The 18,000-nt window shown below is 48.0% G+C and overlaps 1 protein-coding gene across 1 annotated transcript; it reads left to right on the top strand.

The window, feature by feature from the left end:
- Positions 1 to 9,525: 9,525 nt before the first annotated feature.
- LOC135176412 (lipase member M-like) lies at positions 9,526 to 18,000 on the top strand. The gene is made up of 9 exons (XM_064145564.1): positions 9,526 to 9,630; positions 10,518 to 10,635; positions 11,230 to 11,434; positions 13,660 to 13,769; positions 14,401 to 14,546; positions 15,745 to 15,891; positions 16,537 to 16,608; positions 17,584 to 17,649; positions 17,767 to 18,000. The coding sequence occupies exons 1-9, from the start codon at positions 9,526 to 9,528 to the stop codon at positions 17,998 to 18,000; spliced, it is 1,203 nt and encodes a 400-aa protein (XP_064001634.1).

The following is an 18,000-nucleotide window of genomic DNA, read 5'->3' as shown; positions in this document are numbered from 1 at the left end:
GTTGGAGGGTGAGCAAGGATTGGCTGTGGCTGCCTCCTCCTTGGAGGTGTTGAAGGCCAGGCTGGATGAGGCCCTGAGCAGCCAAGTTTAGTAGTGAGGAGACCCTGCCCATGGTGGGGAGGTTGGAGTAGCTCTAAGGTCCCTTCCAGATTAAGCCATTCTGTGATCTCGTGATACCAACCCCAGCACAGCTGCTCCCTGGAGGCAAATTGTGGCTCTTAGTAGCACACTTCAGTCCAAGTGTCTGGAGACATAGGATCATAGAATCATAAAATCAGAGAATGGTTTGTGTTAGAAGGGACCTCCAAAGCTCATCCAGTCCAACCCCCTGCACTCAAAGGGACATCCTCCACTAGACTGGGTTGCCCACAGCCCTGTCCAGCCTCATCTTGAATATCTCCAGGGCTGGGGCTTCAACGACCTCCCTGGGCAGCCTGTTGCAGTGTTCCAGCAGCCTCATGGTGCAGAACCTGTTCCTCACATCCAATCTCAATCTGCTCTGCTCTCATTTCAAGCCATTGTCCCTTGTCCTGTTCCTGCAGACCTTTGGGAACGGTTCCTCTGCAGACTTCTTGCAACCCCCGTCAGGCACTGGAAGGCTGCTCTAAGGTCTCCCTGGAACCTGCTCTTCTCCAGGCTGCACAACCCCAGCTCCCTCAGCCTGCCCTCGTAGCAGAGGTGCTCCAACCCCCTGATGAATCACAGAATGTTAGAGGTTGGAAAGGACTTCCAGAGATCATTGAACCCAGCCCCCTGCCAGAGCAAGGGCACCTAGAGCAGGGCACACAGGAACACATCCATGTGGGTTTTGAAGATCTCCAGAGAAGGAAACTCCACATCCTCTCTGGGTAGCCCTATCCAGGGCTCTGTCACCCTCATAGCAAAATTTTTTCCCACATTGAGATGAAATTTCATGTGTTTGAGTATATGTCCATTGCCCCTTGTCCTGCCAATGAAAAGAGCCTGACTCCACCCTTCTGGCAGCCACCTTTTAGTTATTTATAGACATTGATAAGCTCCTCTCTCAGTCTTCTTTTCTCCAAACTGAACAGCCCCAGAGCTCAGTCTTTTCTCATGAGAGATGCTGCAGTGCCTTAACCATCATGAAATCATAGAAGCAACCAGGTTGGAAGAGACTTCCAAGCTCACCCAGCCCAACCTATCACCCAGCCCTGTCCAATCAACCAGACCATAGCACTAATTGCCCCATCCAGGCTTTGCTTGAACATCTCCAGGGATGGCAACTCCACCACCTCCCTGGGCAGCCCATTCCAATGCCAATCACTCTCTCTGGTAAGAACTTCCTCCTAACATCCACCCTAGATCTGCCCTGGTACAACTTGAGACTGTGTCCCCTTGTTCTGTTGCTGGTTGCCTGGGAGAAGAGACATTGAGCTCTCTCTAGCAGTTCTCTTGGGATGGTAGGGTGGGACTGTTCTGGTGTGTGTTCTTCCAGGACAACTGCACTGGGGTCTGTTTGACTTAGCACCAAACAGGACCACCTGTATAGATGTGTAACCTTCCATCTTTTCAACTAGAAGTGACCAGAGAAAAGAACAGGACCAGGTGAGGTTATGAGAGTGTAAGAACTGGGGTAGTGGTTCGATATGATCTATCTGGAGCATAAGTGATGAACTACCTCATTTAGGACATTTGCAATGACTGCTTTTTCTGTGTAATTATTTACTGCAGGGCTCTGCCCTGGAGCTGCATTCTTACAGGACAGGTCTGTGGTGATGGCACAGGCACAGGATCAGGCTTGGGACATCAGGCCATGTTGTCAAGGTCTAGATCATCTCAATCTCTTGCCCTTAGACTTTACAATGCAGCACAAGGTCTTCACGCTTCTGGTGAATGTGTTCATAGCACAGCAATTCTCCTTTTTTATGCTCTGTGTGTAAGCAAACCAATCTCAGTCATACATCCACAAGTATGGAGAACGTTGGTCGTTCAGCCACTTGCTTAATTTTCTTCCAGATGTGGTCATGGTAAACTATTCATGACCTGCTTGCAAACAGCACAACAGCATTGAAAACCATGTCACACCCCACTCAAGATACAGGAGTTGCACCATGTTTTGCTGACCTAGAATTTTCTGTCGTCACCACCATCAGTGCAAAGAAACATGCATGGAGTCTGGAGCATGTAGTCAGCTCCATGACCCTTTGAGGCATATGGTGAACTCCAGTCCATGTCCACACTGGAGATGTGGTGAGATGGTCTGCTACAGCATTCTTCTCACTTAAAGTGAAGTAAGCATAATGTTGCTTTGCACATGCTGGCCTACACTGTTCTTTGTCAACTGGCTTGCACCAGCATTAATCTAGATTAAGGTTTCATCAAGTTATGTCAGATGATATACTGTTATTTCATGGTGTTTTTGACCTGACAACAGTTCCCATTAGCCACTGGAACTGCTGAGAAGAGTTTTATTCAGTTGAGGACATGTCTTAGAATCATAGAGTGGCTTGGGTTGGAAAGGACCTCTAAAGGTCACATCGTCTAATCTCCCCTGCAGTAAGCAAGGACATCCTCAATGAGAAGAGGTTGCCCAGAGCCTTGGATCATCTACTCCAACCCGTCTGTCACAGGCAGGAGTGCCTTTCAAGTAGACTTGGTTGCCCAAAGCCTCATCTAATACGGCTTTAAACACCACTAGCAAGGAGGCATCCACAACCACTCTGGGCACTCTCCTACTGAAGAACTTCTTCCTCAGCTCCGGTCTAACCCTGCTCTCCCTCAGAATCAAACTGTTCCCCCATGTTCTGTCTCTAGACACCCTCAGGACATGTCTCTCTGCATCCTTCCTGCAGGATCCCTTCAGGCACTGGCAGGCAGCTCTAAAGTCCCCCTGGAACCTTCTCCTCTCTGGGCTGCCCACTCCCAGCTGCCTCAGCCTGTGCTCACAGCAGAGTTGCTCCAGCCCTTGCATCATGTTTGTGGCCTCCTCTGGCCTCACTCCAACAGCTCTCTCTTCCATCAGGAACAATGAGCAATTTCTGTGTTGTTTCTCACAATCCTTCCAAAATTGCTTTAGTGACTGATAGATGAATGGATCACAGGATCACAGGATTTTAGGGGTTGGAAGGGACCCAAGAGATCATCGAGTCCAACCCCCCTGCCAGAGCAGGATGACACAATGTAGCGCAGATCACAGAGGAATACATCCAAACAGGCCTTGAAAGTCTCCAGAGAAGGAGACCCCACAACCTTTCTGGGAAGCCTGTTCCAGTAGTCTGGGACCCTTACAGTAAAGAAATTCCCTCTTGTCTTGAGGCAGACCCTCCTGTGCTGCAACTTACACTCATTGCTCCTTGTCCTATCCCAGGGAGCAAGTGAGCAGAGCCTGTCCCCTCCCTGACACCCAGTCCTCGGGTGTTTATAAACATTTATTAAATCCTGTCTCAGTCTTCTCAAGAAGGTGCTTGGAAGAGAGACCTGGAATCTTGTCTTTCTGAGACCTGTGGGTTTATATCTTAGTGCTTTAGGCAGAAGGGAATGGTATAAGGCCATGGAAGATTATGGTCAGCTGACGTTGTGGTCCAGCACTCTTCACAAACCTGTCTTGGTCTTCATTCCTAAACCTGGACTATGTTGTGGGGGACATGTTACTTCTCCCTGAAGGTCTCTGATAGCCCTGAGCAGGGCACTGGCTAAGCTGAGTCATATCAGCTTTCCTCCATTCCATTGGAAAAAGTCATTAGCTGGTAGATGTTTGTATTTCTTGAGTGCCCCATTGGATGGGGCCTTGAGCAACAACACCTGAACAAACCAAACTCCTTTAGCTCCAAAATACTCTTGAAAGACAATTGTAGAATTAATAGAGGCCAGAAAAGAAGTACAAGATGTTCAGGGTTGTTATGGAGTCTGGTGAACAAAGAAATGGAGGAAGAATTAGCTGAGACCAGCCACTGGTATGACATCTCAGTTATTTTGCACTCAGCATTTCAGAACACTCATTGTTTTGTTGATTCAGCTTCTTCTTCTTTGACTGAAACATGAACAATTCTAGCAAGGTGATGTGAAAAGTATATGTTGTCTCATCAAGTTTCACTGTGCAACTCAGCATATGAGTAAAACTCCTACTGAATTACAGAACCACATAATGTTAGAAGTTGGAAGAGGTCATCCAGTCCAACCCCCCTGCCAAAGCAGGACCATCCAGGGTAGTTCACACAGGAAGGCATCCAGGTGGGTTTGGAAAGTCTCCAGAGAAGGAGATTCCACAACCCTCCTGGGCAGCCTGCTCCAGGGCTCTGTCACCCTCACTGTAAAGAAGTTTCTCTTCATGTGGAAGTGAAACCTTCTGTATTCAAGTTGGTATCCATTGGTCCTTATTGCTGTGCACTACTGAAAAGAGCTTAGCCCTCTCCACATCCACCCCTCAGGTATTGATAGACATTGATCAGGTCCCCTCTCAGCCTTCTCTTCTCCAGACTAAACAGCCCTAGGACTCTCAGTGCTGGCAATAGATAATGGACAGAAGGTAACAACCAGCATCCTGAATACAGTCTGGTGGCTTGTACATGTGAAAGCACAAGGAGAAACACCAGAGCAGGATTTAGAGGAATGCTGTGCATTGATAGCCAAGGACATGATTTACTCCAGTCAAGCTGATAAGCACTAAGGAATGTGTTGCCTACATTGTAATGCACTATGCAGAAGGTGATTCACCAGAACACCTGGAACTGTTCACAGAGAGACAGCAGTGGTGATACAGCACATTTCATTCTTCCTGTTACCTGAAATGCAGAGTGGGATGCAGTCCTGTGACTCCACAAACAAGAAAATGAAAGATGTCCAGCAGCAGCATTGCCTAATGAATGGAAAGCACCAAGTTAGCACCATGTAGAAGCAAGACATCATGATGTAGTAATTTCTGACTCCTAAAGGACTTTAGAGTCCAAGAAAGAGTTGGCCTTTGGGCCTCAGACAGAACCCAGACAGCATATGGAGGACTGAGGAGCTGGCCAGAACACTTGAATAGACACCCTCGGTAAATTTGCAGATGGTACCAAGCTGGGTGGTTGTGTCGAACTACTAGAGGGTAGGAAAGCTTTACAATGGGATCTGGTCAGATTAGGCCCATGGGCCAAAGCTAATTGCATGAAGGGTGAGTGCCAGGTCACTCACCTGGGTCACAGCAACCTCATGGGGAGCTACAAACTTGGCCATGTGTGCTTGGGAAGCTGTAACTTGGTCAGGGACCTGTGGGTGTTGGTTGGCAGCCACTAAACATGAGACAGCTGTGCCCAGGCATCTTGGCTTGGGCTAGACACAGGGTGGGCAGCAGGGACAGGAGGGGATCATCCCCCTGTGCTCAGCACTTCTGAGCTCACACCTCAAGTGTTGTGCTCAGCTCTGTGCCCTTCACTCCAGGAAGGACACTGAAGAGCTGGAGCAGATCCAGAGAAGGGCAACAAGGCTGGAGAATGGCCTGGAGAAGCTGGGCTATGAGGAGGAGCTGAGGGAGCTGGGGGTGTGCAGGCTGGCTAAGAGGCTGAGGGCAGAGCTTATTGCTCTCTACAGCTCCCTGAAGGGAGGTTGGAGCAAGGAGGAGGCAGCCTCTGCTCCTTGTTAGCAAGCCACAGGAACAGAGGGAATGGTTCCAAGCTGCACCAGGGGAGGGTCAGGCTGGATCTCAGGAAAGATTTCTGTACTGGAAGGGTTCTTAAACACTGGAACAGGCTGACCAAAGCAGTGCTGGAGGCACCATCCCTGGGTGTGTTTAAGCAGTGTGTGGAGCTGGTGCTTAGGGACATGGTTTAGTGTTGACCTTTCAGTGCTGGGTTGAGAGTTGGACTGGGAGATCTCCTCCCCCAGGTGTATTCTGTGACTTTGCCCCTTCTGAACATGTGTTTACGAGAGTTCTGATTGATACAGCCATTGTAGAGTCTCCACCTGTGAAGGCATTCAAAACTCTCCTGGATGTGATCCTGTGTCATAAACTCTAGGCAATGCTGCTCTAGCAAGGAGATTGGACCAGATGACCTTCAGAGGAGCCTTCCGAGTGGGGTTTCTTCATCCACAGAGTGATTTTGAACTCCTCTTGGGATGCATGCTGGAATTGTCCTCTGCACAACCTTTAAAGTCCATCTTAAGTAAGTGGCATCTTTGCCCTTACAGGAGTGGGAAGGCATTCTCCAGAGCCTAGAGAGGACACAGGGACAGAAGCAAGACAATGAAAGAGTGAAGGCTCTGGCCCCACCCATGGTGGGAAGGATAGCACCCACTCACTGAGTCCCTTTGCGTCAGCTGGCTGTTGTGCTGATAGGCAATGACAGGCTGCCGGATGAAGCAACCTGTGCATGCTTTGGCTGTGTTTCACAACCCACATGCTGCTGGCAGACTGTGGCTGGTATGAATATTAGAAACCAGCCTAATCCATTGTTGTGGGTTGGATTTGTGCCCCAACAAATTGGAAATTCTCTCCTCAGAGTAAATTTACCACACTCAGAATTTTTGGAAGTTAAATGAACTTATATTTACAAAAGTGGATTAAATATTAAAGTATAAAAGGCAATAAACATAAGCAAGGCAAATGTACATATATCTACAATTCAATAAACAATATCCCCTTGCACAATATTTCAACTCTGTCCTCCCCCCATCCCCTGGACACAAAGATATCCAGAGGGCCTGCTGTCTCTACCTCCCTCCCTGCACCTTCACCAGCCAAAACAAGGCAGCAAACAAGGTCAGAGAGAAGCAAGCAGCAAGCCAGAAGCAGCACAAAGAAGAGACAGAACACTCTACATTCCTAAAATATATACAAATTTGCAGAACCAATGAAATGAAATAAATTTATCTATTTTTGCTTAGCCTCTTTGAAAAAAATTGTCCCGCCACTTAACTGAATTCTCTGGAAAGATCTAATTCTTATTTGCAATTAATCATAACCTCAGAATTGTAACTTTCACGCCCAGGAGATGAGTACTGGTAGACAATGGAAGGTTCATTCTTTTCAGTGGCTCCCAAGCAGCTACAGCAAGGCATAGGCTGTAAGGTGAGGGAGCTGGAAGTGGAGGCTAAACACCCTCACCCTGCAACATCTGTCACTTCAGTCATTGCAGAAGTGCTCCTTCACTTTGCCATCCATCAGTAAGCCTTTGTGCTTGGTGCTCCTCTAGAAGATGTCTCAGGAGCCTTGCAAATTGCCCCCTGTAAATGCAGTACTGCTCGGGCAGAAGGTCTGCCTGGAGGTTGTCTGAGCCACTGCTACTTTTGAAGAGTGATGTGATCACCACGTTTCTCCCACCCAGGCAGCCAGTGAATCCTGACCTGTCTTTGGTGTGTCTATGGAGAAGCTGGAATGCTCCTGAAGCCTTGTGAAACTCATAAAGCTCTTCTAAAAGGCATCACCAAGGACTCTTAGGAGTTGGGAAAAGGATCCTTACAGAGAAAAACCTTTTAACACCTTTTTTACTGTGGCTTTCATGAGCTGGAGGTACAACTCCACAGTTGAAATTAGTCATTCTAGGCACTTTTGGAGAAAATAATCCTTTGCAAGCATGAAACTTGTGACCGTGTGGCCACGCAGCGGAAGCTATCAAAGACATGACCAGCACAAACATCCCTTAATTGGAGGGTGCGTGATGCTGTCCAGCACGGTGCCAGCATAGCAGGGTTCTGACACAATGTGCTGTCTTTAACAGTGGTGATGACAGAGCTGCCACCACTCACACCGCCAGCCTGATCAGATCCAGCAGTGGGCTCTGACTGGTAATGTATTTCTCTCCATGTAATTCAAATAGGCACTGGAGCACTGTGGGTGTGAAAAAGAGCACTGACTTTTTTTTTTTCCTTGGGTAGTTTGTCTCTTGGTGCTACCACAGAGAAGGCTACTGGGAATATTTCAGTGGACAGATATATCTTATGTTGTGGGAGATGAGGAGGTGCAAGAAAGGAGGTAAAGGCAAATCTGATTTGCAGCTCCTGCTGCCTGATTGAGGTTAGATTTCTAAGAGCCTGGCAAAGGAATAGAAATTAATCCAATTTGGTCATCACAACTGCCTGCCACACAATGGGTCTGCGGGTATTGACTGACAGCCAGTTGAATATGAGCCACTGCATCCTGGTTTGTGTTGGCAATAGTATGGCTAGCAGCACCAGGGCAGTGATTGTCCTTCTCTATTTGTCAGGCTGCACTTTGAGTAACAGGTTCCGTTTTGGGGCTCTCTCTACATGAAAGACATTGAAGTGCTGGAGGGTTTCTAGAGAAGGGAAACAAAGCTGGTGAAGGGTCTGGAGAATAGGGCTGGTGAGGAGCAAATGAGGGACTTGGAGTTATTTAGTTTTCTACACAGAGAGAGATCCAAAGAGGGTTCTCTTCCTGAATTTTCCTGCAAGATGGATCTTTGTATCAGATAATATGAAGTAGGTGCTCAAGACCAGGCTGGATGATGCCTTGAGCAGATGAGTCTAGTTGAGAAGCTTTCCTGCCCATGGCAGGGAGTTTGGAGTAAATGAGCTCTGAAGTCCTTTCCAATCTGAGCCATTCTGTCTATGATGAGGAGGCTCATTGCTCTCTACAGCTCCCTGAAAGCAGGTTGGAGACAGGTGGAGTTGGGCTCTTTTCCCTAGTAATAAGTGATAGGACAAGAAGAAAGTAGTTGTGCCACAGGAGGGCTAGGTTGGATATTCTTCGCTGAAAGAATTCTCAAACACTACAACATGCTCCATAGAGAGGTGGTTGAATCACTATGCCTGGAGGTGTTTCACAGAGGCAGCGATGTGGTGCTGAGGGACATGGGTTAGCCCTACCATTAGAGTCAGGTAATGGTTGGACTTGATTACCTTAAAAGTCTTTCCCAAGCAAAATAGTTCTATGTTTCTATATATAATATTAACTGTGTTTATTAAAAACAGAGAGCTCTGTTTGGGATAGAAATCTCTGAGGCAATCAGAAAGCTGGGGTTTTTTTGTTTTCAGGTTACACTTAAGAAATAGTCTTGCTCTGAGACTCTATCATCCTCATAGACATCTTCTGTTAGGGTTGCACTGGATGATCTTAGAGGTCTCTTTCAACCAGATGGATTCTGTGATTCAATAGCAGAGAAGCAGTGAAAGTATGGACGCAGTCCTAGCCCAGTCACCCTAAAGATGTTCCTTCTGGAGCACAAACTCTTCCCTTGGAGCAATTCCCTCTGTGTCAAGTGGCCTGATGGTTATCTTCTGTCACTTTAGTTAGATTCAGAGAATGGTTCTCACATTATAAAGCTGCTTCTTTTCTTTCTATCATTAAAAATAGTAAAGTGGGTCTTGTCCAGTACCAGATCAAATCTGCATGGAGGAGTATGGAGAGCCTTGAGTGAGCTGTAATGGAAGCTGGAACTGGGAATCCCCTCTGCTTTCCCAGCCCACACTGTGATATATAAGGAATATATGAGATATATAAAAAATCAGATAGACAATGAATCAAATAGAACAGATATACAAGGAACCATCAGAACTAATCAGTCATAACAATGTTGAAATAATAATAATAATAATAATAATTTTTTTTTCTTTTAACACAGAGATCAGATGTGGTGGTTTGTTGCAACCCTGGCTTTGCTACACACACTGGTGAACCCAGCAGGTGTCATCAAGCAGAAACGGGCTGTAAATCCTGAGACATTCATGAATGTTGTAAGTCAAGAGAAGTTTGGATTTCTGCTCTGTAAATATGTTGCTGGGGAAGGCGGGGACAGAGTGGATATATGTGAAGAAGTGTTGGGTCACGGTGTGTGCTGGTCTGGTTGAGCTATGCAACGGGACGTTGCCTCCACACCATCATTAACAAGCCCTGCTCCCTGGAGGAGTCCTCTTCCTCCCAGCAGTATTAAGTGCAATTACCAGCAGAATAGGGTAATCCCAGCCTGGACTTGATCAGACACCTTACTTGAGGGTAAAAAGCTGTGCATAGCTCCTCTCCTTAACTGCAGCAAATTGCTCATGGCCGTGTCCAAGTGAGTCCTGAATGTCAATGAAGCAATAAATGACCCAAGTAATAAAACTGCTGAGATCTTCCACCAGCCATGTAAGAAAACGAGCATACAGCAACATGTAGGCAGGATCACAGATGGATTTCACCAATCTGTGGTGGTTCCAGCATAAATAAAGCCCAGGCAGAGCTTCAGAAGCCTTGCAACAAATCCTCTGGGGCTTATCCTACTGCCCTTCCAGTCAGCCCAGCTCAGCAGGTTCCATATGCCTCACCATCTTGTCTGCCCCAGGCCCCACCTCAGAGCATGACATGACATGTCCTGCTGCTGCTGGCAGCTCTCAGGAAACCCTGAGAAGGTTTCAGTCTTCAGTTTTGGAAACATTTCAAACATGTGCTGCTGCCCACTGCCCTCTTGTTCACAGGCACGAGCACGCAGGTGAGCATCTCCTCTTCCCTCAATGGGATGGGCTTGGGTCAAGCACCGCATAACCTGGCCAAGCAGTGTTTCCATTTTACAGAGGCATCTCTTTGAATCCAATCAGCACCTTAGCTACAGAAAGCTTTCCACTTCGAGTTTTCTTTCCCCCAGAGCCAAATAATACATCACAAAGGGTACCCCAGTGAGGAATATGAAGTCCTGACCTATGATGGCTACTACGTCACAATGAACAGAATTCCTTACGGGAGAGAAGACCCTGGGAACAAAGGTATTACTCTATTTCATGGGGAAGCAAGCAACAAAACTTGCTTCAATGTAAAAAGCATGCGAAGGGATGAACCTTACCAGGCCAGGAGTGTATTTGGTGTTAAAAAATACCAAATCCATGCTACTCTTCCAATTTCCCATCAGTTATTTAGCAGCAGGCATAGGAAATTGTGGGTGCAGAAGAGCAACTGACTTCCACACCAAGTAGGGGCTTGATTTTAAGGTGAAGAGGGTGCAGATTTATTTCAATAGAGTTCCTCATTTAATGTTTTCCCCATCCTCTTGTCATTTGGGGGCTGGAATGATCTCAAGAAAGAGCTTGCACATCTGAGCTTTCACATGGTTGCTGTCAGCAGGCACTGTACTGAGCTTGTGGGAACAACCATCTGGGATGTGAGAAACCTCCACAGCTCTCCAGCCCGAGACAATGAAGGCAACCACCACAGGACTACAGCAAGGAATTCTTTCTCTGCCAAGAGCTGGCAATAAAATTGACATTTTATGTCCTCTGGCAGTGCAAGAAAGAGGCTTTATTGGCCTGAATTTGAGATAAGTAGAGAATTTCTGTTTTAATGAACTGTACTGCTTCTTTCAGATCCAAGGGCCAAGCCACTTGTGCTTCTCCAGCATGGGTTACTTGGAGATGGCAGCCACTGGGTGGAAAATCTGGCTAACAACAGCCTTGGCTTCATACTGGCAGACTCTGGCTACGATGTCTGGTTGGGAAACAACCGGGGAACAAGCTGGTCCCGGAGACACCAGTGCTTTTCTGATGACCAAGCTGAATTCTGGGATTTCAGGTGGGCTGGAATGGATTTCAAAAGCACAACAAACTTATTATCACTAAACTCTAGGCAGAGGTGGGTGCCCCCAAGCAGGCAACTCAGAACACCTAATCCTCTAGCATGGCCTCCCCCAGACCTTCTGCTGAAAGTGCTTAAGAAGGATGGAGGTACCCATGCACACCTGCCTGCTGCATGGTGCCAACACCTCCCTGTAGAGAGTGCAGGGCACTGATGCCTGCATAGGGATGCCCATGCTCTAGAGACATCAGCCCTGTCTTGGAGTCTCTGTGGGGACCTCTCCAGCTGTGACCCCAGCAAGTTATCCACAGATGTCAGTGCCAGCTCCCCTTCCTCTATAGATACTGTTGTTGTGGAGGGGAAATTAATTGATGTGATATGATATTTTCCAAAATTAATATTGTTTATTATTTTTGCTATTTACAACTCTTGTCACCCCCGACCACTAATTTTGATAATATTTTGGTTCTTACACAGTTATGGAAATATTCTATCGATAATATCTACATCTAATATAACCAGCAAAATATATAAACATTAATTGAACTGGAAGAGACTATTCCTGCAGTCAAATTCCGCTTGCGGCAAATATGCCGTTTGCCCAGTAGATGAGCCCAAGCTCTTTCTGCTCTATGGCAGAAGGCAGTAGAGAATTACAAAGAGGCATTTAAGCATTTACTCACATATTACTATTATTATTACCTTCGTGGGGGCTAGTCACAGTCCAGACAGTGTCCAAATGCTTTCAGGGGACTCTGTCTTGTTGAACGTTGAGGCTTGAATCTTCTCAGCTTCTGGGGAAAGGATGCAGACAATCTCTGACCTTGTTCTCCTGGCTTCTTCTGGATGATCTGTGTATATGTCCAGGAATTCTAGGCAGGACCTTCAGGTGCAGAAGGCAGGATGTTGTGCAGTCTCAGCACGATGTCACACTGGCCACAGAGGCCAATTGCATGCAGACATCCAGGGTCTGCTCCTGGTAACTTGTGGCAGTGGAGTTTACTAGGTAAGCAATAAGCCAGTGTGCAATAGTAGCATGGCTGGACACAGCAGAGAGAGCCCAGCAAAGAGCAGAGAAGCAAAGCAGCAAAGCAAAAGCAGGTTGTTTACCTGCATGTCTCCTTTTATCAATGTGAGGCTGAGATTAATTGTCCTTTGGACACAAGAATAGCCAATCAGGATGGCAGTTAGCCAAACCATACCATATTAGGCAAAGACACAGGCTTGCTTTTCCCTAATTTGGGTAAAGCACAGGCCTTGCACTAGGCAGGCACAAGCTAAGTGTGTGTACCTTACACCACAGGACCCTGGACAGGCCAGACTCAGTAGCTACAGGTTCTGTTGTGTCTGTTTCCCATGCTCGTGTCTGGTGGAGCAGAAAAACACGCCTAGGCAAGGCAGGACATGTATAAGCCTATTTTGGGCCTATGAGGCCTACCACAACAATTGTCCACAGAAACTTTGTTCCCAGGAACGGCTTTTTTAACTGCCAATGCCTCTGCAAAGCTAATCTTCAGAACAACTCTGGATTTCTCAAGCTTTAAAACTTGATTCTAGTAAGCAAAGCCTAATAATGAACCTGACTTTCACCACATCACACTAAAAAGCCCATAGGCAGGCATTAGTGTCCCATTCTCTCCTGAGAAAGAGCAGCTCTAGGAGTTGGGCTGGTGCTGTAATTCTGATGAGACCCACCCCTGGGTCAGCAGAGCTGCTGTACTGCAGCTGAACTCAGAGCTGCTCAGGCTCTGCACAGTTTCTTTACTGATCACCATGGTTATGGGAAGACTCATTTCTTCCAGGGAAGAATGAGGCCATGGCAGGAGAGATACCTTCAGTCCCTGTGCAGTTTTGCCCAGTGCAGGGCCCTCCTAGCTCATAGGATTTCTGGATCTCAGGAAGATATTATTCAATACAAGGGTGGCAAGACTCTGAAATGGATTGTCCAGAGAGGTTGTGGATGCTCCCTCCCTGGAGATGTTCAAGGTCAAGTTGGATGGGGCCTTGACTAACCTGGTCTAGTTGATTAACCATGGCAGAGAGGTTGGATTAGATGGCCTCTAAGGTCTTTTCCAGCCTAGGCTGTTCTATAATTCTATGATTCATTTTCTTCTGGAAAATCAACCACAGGTGTTAAATGCTCAGGATACAAGGCAGCCAAGATGCACAGGTGTGCTGCCCTGGTGTTACTTTATAACCAAGGCACTACTCTCATATTGCAGCTTTCATGAAATGGCAATGTATGACCTTCCGGCCATGATCAACTTTGTGCTGCAGAAGACTGGGCAGAAGCAGATCTATTACGTTGGCTACTCCCAGGGCTGCACCATTGGTGAGTTAGAAGGGGTTCCCACCACCCTGGAATGTGCATTTGGGTAAACACCCAGAAAGCGTCAAGGTCCCCTTTTTGTGGGATGCTGAGCAGGTAGGTTCTTGCAATGAGAAGTCCCACAGCAGTCATGTTTTTCAAGCAAGACATCTCTGAGGACTAGTGTGCTACTCAGCTAGTAAGAAAGCTCCTAGTGACTTCGGGAAGCTCCTTGCTGCAACTATAATTCAGCCTGGAAAACTGAATTGCAGTGTTCCACATCAAAACCAAAGGTGCTTTGCATGGAGGGCACAGCTCCTGCTTCTCTGTGAAATGCATGGTGGTGTGGTATCACTTAGCAGTGCTAGATGAAAGGTGGCAGCATTGTTTACTTCCCATTAGCGGCAGTCATTGAAATGTCTCCTCAGTCAGCCACTTCTAATCATAGGAACAAAAGTTTTGCCTCCTTTGGAACAACTGTAGCAGCAATGGTAAGCAGAAAAGTGGCAAGAGATCCCAGACTTCTACAATAGATCTGAGATTTCCAATTGCAATTGATGCCATCTAAAAAGATCTGGGCAGCAGGTCCAACTGACCCTTGGATTAACTGCCCACGGATTGCCCAAGTCTCAAGTCATTCTTTCTGTTTTCTCAGCGCTCATTGCATTCTCATCCATGCCAGAACTGGCTCAGAAAATCAAAACATTTTTTGCCCTGGCTCCAGTTGTGACAGTCAACCACACCAAAAGTCCCATCATGAAAATGTCCTTTCTTCTGGACAAGCAATTCAGGATGTCTCAGGTAGGGGATTACCCACACTCTCCTCCCTGGAACACAAGAGAGTACAGTCAGGTGCATCCCCCAGGGCTATCTGATGCAGCAGAAACCACTTAATTCCTGATAATTTGTAAGCACGGGTATGACTCAGGACCAGGTGTACTCCTCCATGGTTGCTTTGTTCAGTGCATGCCTTCCTGTAGAACCTTCATACAATCATAGAATGGCTTGGGTTGGAAGATACCTTTAATCCCAGGTCCTATCCCCTGACATGACCAGGGACACTTCCAACAAGACGAGGTTGCTCAAGACCTCATCAAGATTGGCCCTGAACAATTCCAGGCTTGGAGCCTTTACAGCTTCTCTGGACAACCTGTTTCAGTACCTCAACATTCTCATGGGGAAGAATTTCGTCCTAATATCTGACTGAAATCCAGTTTCTGACAGTTTGAAGCCATTATCCTTCATCCTGTCACTCCATGCCTTTGTAAAAAGTCCTCCCATAGCCCACTTCAAATCTTAGCAGGCTGCTCTAAGGTCTCCCTAGAGCCTTCTCTACAGGCTGAACGAGCCCAACTCTGCCAGTGTGGCCTCACAGCAGAGCCCTGCCAGCCCTGCCAGCATTGCTGTGGCCTCCTCTGGCCCTGCTCCAACAGGTCCCTGTCTTTGCTGTGCCGAAGACTCCAGAGCTGGCCCCAGCACTGCAAGGAGGGTCTCAGCAGAGCCCAGCGGAGGGGCAGAATCCTCTCTCTGCCTCTGCTGGCCATGCTGCTGGGGATTAGCCCCAGTTCAAGGTTAGTTCTGGGCTCTGAGCACATGGTGCCAGCTCATGTTGAGATTCAGGTATTGAAAACACTCTTTCAGTGGGGGCATTTGAAGAATTTCTGGACAGATCAGTTGGAAAAAAAGCAGCTTTACTTGTGTAAAGCACTGAAAAACAAACCCAAAGCTTTAGAGAGGTGGAAAGGGGAAGAGGAGAGTGCCCAGTATTGATTTCCCTATTGTGTATTCAACCAGCATTGCCTCCTGCAACGAGCTGTACACACCTCAGAGGTACAGGACAGACAGGGCAAAGCTGTCGGCACTCTGTGGTGCATATATCCTCACCACCCAGCTAGTGGCACAGCTCACGGGGACACCAGCTGGCAGTGGGCTGGGAAAGGCAATCCCAGGGCTAGCCTGCCAGAAAGGAAAGACAAAGAATCAGCTTTTGCTTCTGCAGCTCCTGCTTGGCAAAACGGATGCCTCACTGAGGATAAGGAAGCTGTGGAGGTTTCTCCCCAAGCTGTGTGGGCACCCTCTGCTGCACAAGCCTTGTGCCAACCTCTTCTTTCTTCTGGGTGGCTACAATAAGAAGAACCTCAACATGGTGAGTGTGCCATCCTCTATGTGTGCAAGGAAACCAGAGCTGCACTGCTCTGGAGCATCCAGCAGCACCTTTTAGCTCTGATGACCCCTCTGCCAACTGCCTGTCCACTCCTCACCAAACACCCCACCCAGCCTGCTAGAGCCACTCACCTCTAGCACCTATGGGCAAGCAGATGCTGCTAGGGTAATGCCAGAATCCTCTCTCTCTGTTTCACTTCCTGGGATAGCAGAAGCCCCCAGGTTCTGCTGAGTCAATACTAGTGGCCAAGTAGCACATGATGGTGGCCCTAACTCTGAGTTAGGGCTGCCTTTCACTGAGTCCAGCTGCATTTCCCACCAGCACTCCCATCACCCACCCTACATCATCTGATGAAGCAGCATCTGGATGATCACAGGTAGTCACTAAGGTGCTGAGGACAGTCCCTGAGCCCAGATGAAGTATCTACCAGAGCCAAAGATGCTTCATCCTTCATCGTCATTCTCCTGGAGCTCCTCAGCACAATTGACTTTTAAATGATGTTCCTGACCCTGATCCCACTCTCTAGGAAGCATGACTCAGTAGTGTGGGGCACGCATCACCTGGCACCTGCCATGCTTGCTTCTACCCTTTGGGAAGCAATGATAGTTGGAATATGCTTCCTTGCAGACACGTCTGGATGTGTACACAGCCCACTTTCCAGATAGGACATCTGTCAAAAATATAATACACTGGGCCCAGGTAGGTTTCCTGAAACACAGATGCTTCACCTTGGGATGGTCCCTTCACTGAGGGTCTGGTGTCTGTAAGGCATTTGTGAGAGGTTGGGGAACTTGGACATGATCAGCTTGTGAGAAAGAACAGGCAAGGAATCAGGTGTACAAATGAGGTATTGGATGCAGGATGACCTGCCCTGGTTTCTTTGTGAACCAAGGAACACTGGGATGTGTGCCCAGAGGGGACAGGGAGGCCACAGCTGGATGCTGGGACCAGCTTGAGGTCCCCAAACATCCCCAAAGCAGAACTAGCTCGAGGACACCACAAGTGATGGTGGGTGGAAGCCAGGCCATATAAGGAGAGACTGGGAGGAGCTGGGCTTGCTCAGCTGGAAACGAGGAGGTGGAGCAGGACCCATCTGCATCTGCCTCTGCTCAAAGGGGTCCCAGAGACACGAGCCAGATACTACTGGTCTGAGCAACATGTTGCACCTTCAGCATGGGCTCTGCTGGAAACAGGGTCAGGCCAGAAGTCCCCACCCTAACGCCTTCTTACAGGTACCTTTTTAATCAATACAACTACTGTGCAGGTATCTGAAATTTCACCCTTGGGCTCACCAATATCTCTGAGCCCAAAGTGCCATGAGGAGGTAAGGAAGGTTGTTGAAGGACGACTCACCACCATGAAGTCCTCCAGCAGTATCCTGTGTGCACAGCACTGCTGGTGATGAGCAGATCTCCAGAGGTAGGAGGGTTGCACTGGGGCAGCCAAGGGTCACACACAACATCTTGATTTGTCAGCCCATAGCTAGAGACAGGCATGAAGCTGGACATCAAAGCATCACCCTGTTAAAAAAGGTGAAGAGTCTGGCTTTGCAGGGATGCCACCTCCTCCTGCACTCTGTCCTGTCAGTACCTTCTCATGTTGTGGCCAGGAGATGCCAGACCCTCTCAGCAGTACTCACTGGCCTCCCACCACAGATCTATCTTCTCTCCACAGGTGAAGAAATCAGGAGAATTCAAGGCTTTCAACTATGGTAGTGAAAACCGAGACATGTACCACCAGGTAGGAGGTTGCAGTGGCAGTGCTGGAGATGCCAGGGGACTGTGCTGGCTGATGTGATGATGGCTTGCAGGGGTTGACCATAGCAACAGTTCCTTGGAGTCTTTTGTGTCCCTTCAGGAGACACCTCCCTCCTACCAGGTTGAGGAGATGTCTGTGCCCACTGTGGTGTGGTCAGGGGGGCAAGACTGGGTGGCTGATTTGAAGGATATCCACCTGCTGCTGCCCCGCATCGCCCACCTTGTCACCTACAGTAACATCCCAGACTGGAACCACTGGGACTTCATCTGGGGCTTGGATGCCCCCAGGCGCCTCTACAGCAGCATTCTGGAGCTCATGGAGGGGTCTGAGTAG

The sequence above is a fragment of the Pogoniulus pusillus genome, chromosome 6 (assembly GCF_015220805.1).
Source record: "Pogoniulus pusillus isolate bPogPus1 chromosome 6, bPogPus1.pri, whole genome shotgun sequence".
Taxonomy (NCBI): domain Eukaryota; kingdom Metazoa; phylum Chordata; class Aves; order Piciformes; family Lybiidae; genus Pogoniulus; species Pogoniulus pusillus.
This window is presented reverse-complemented; position numbering and strand designations above follow the sequence as displayed.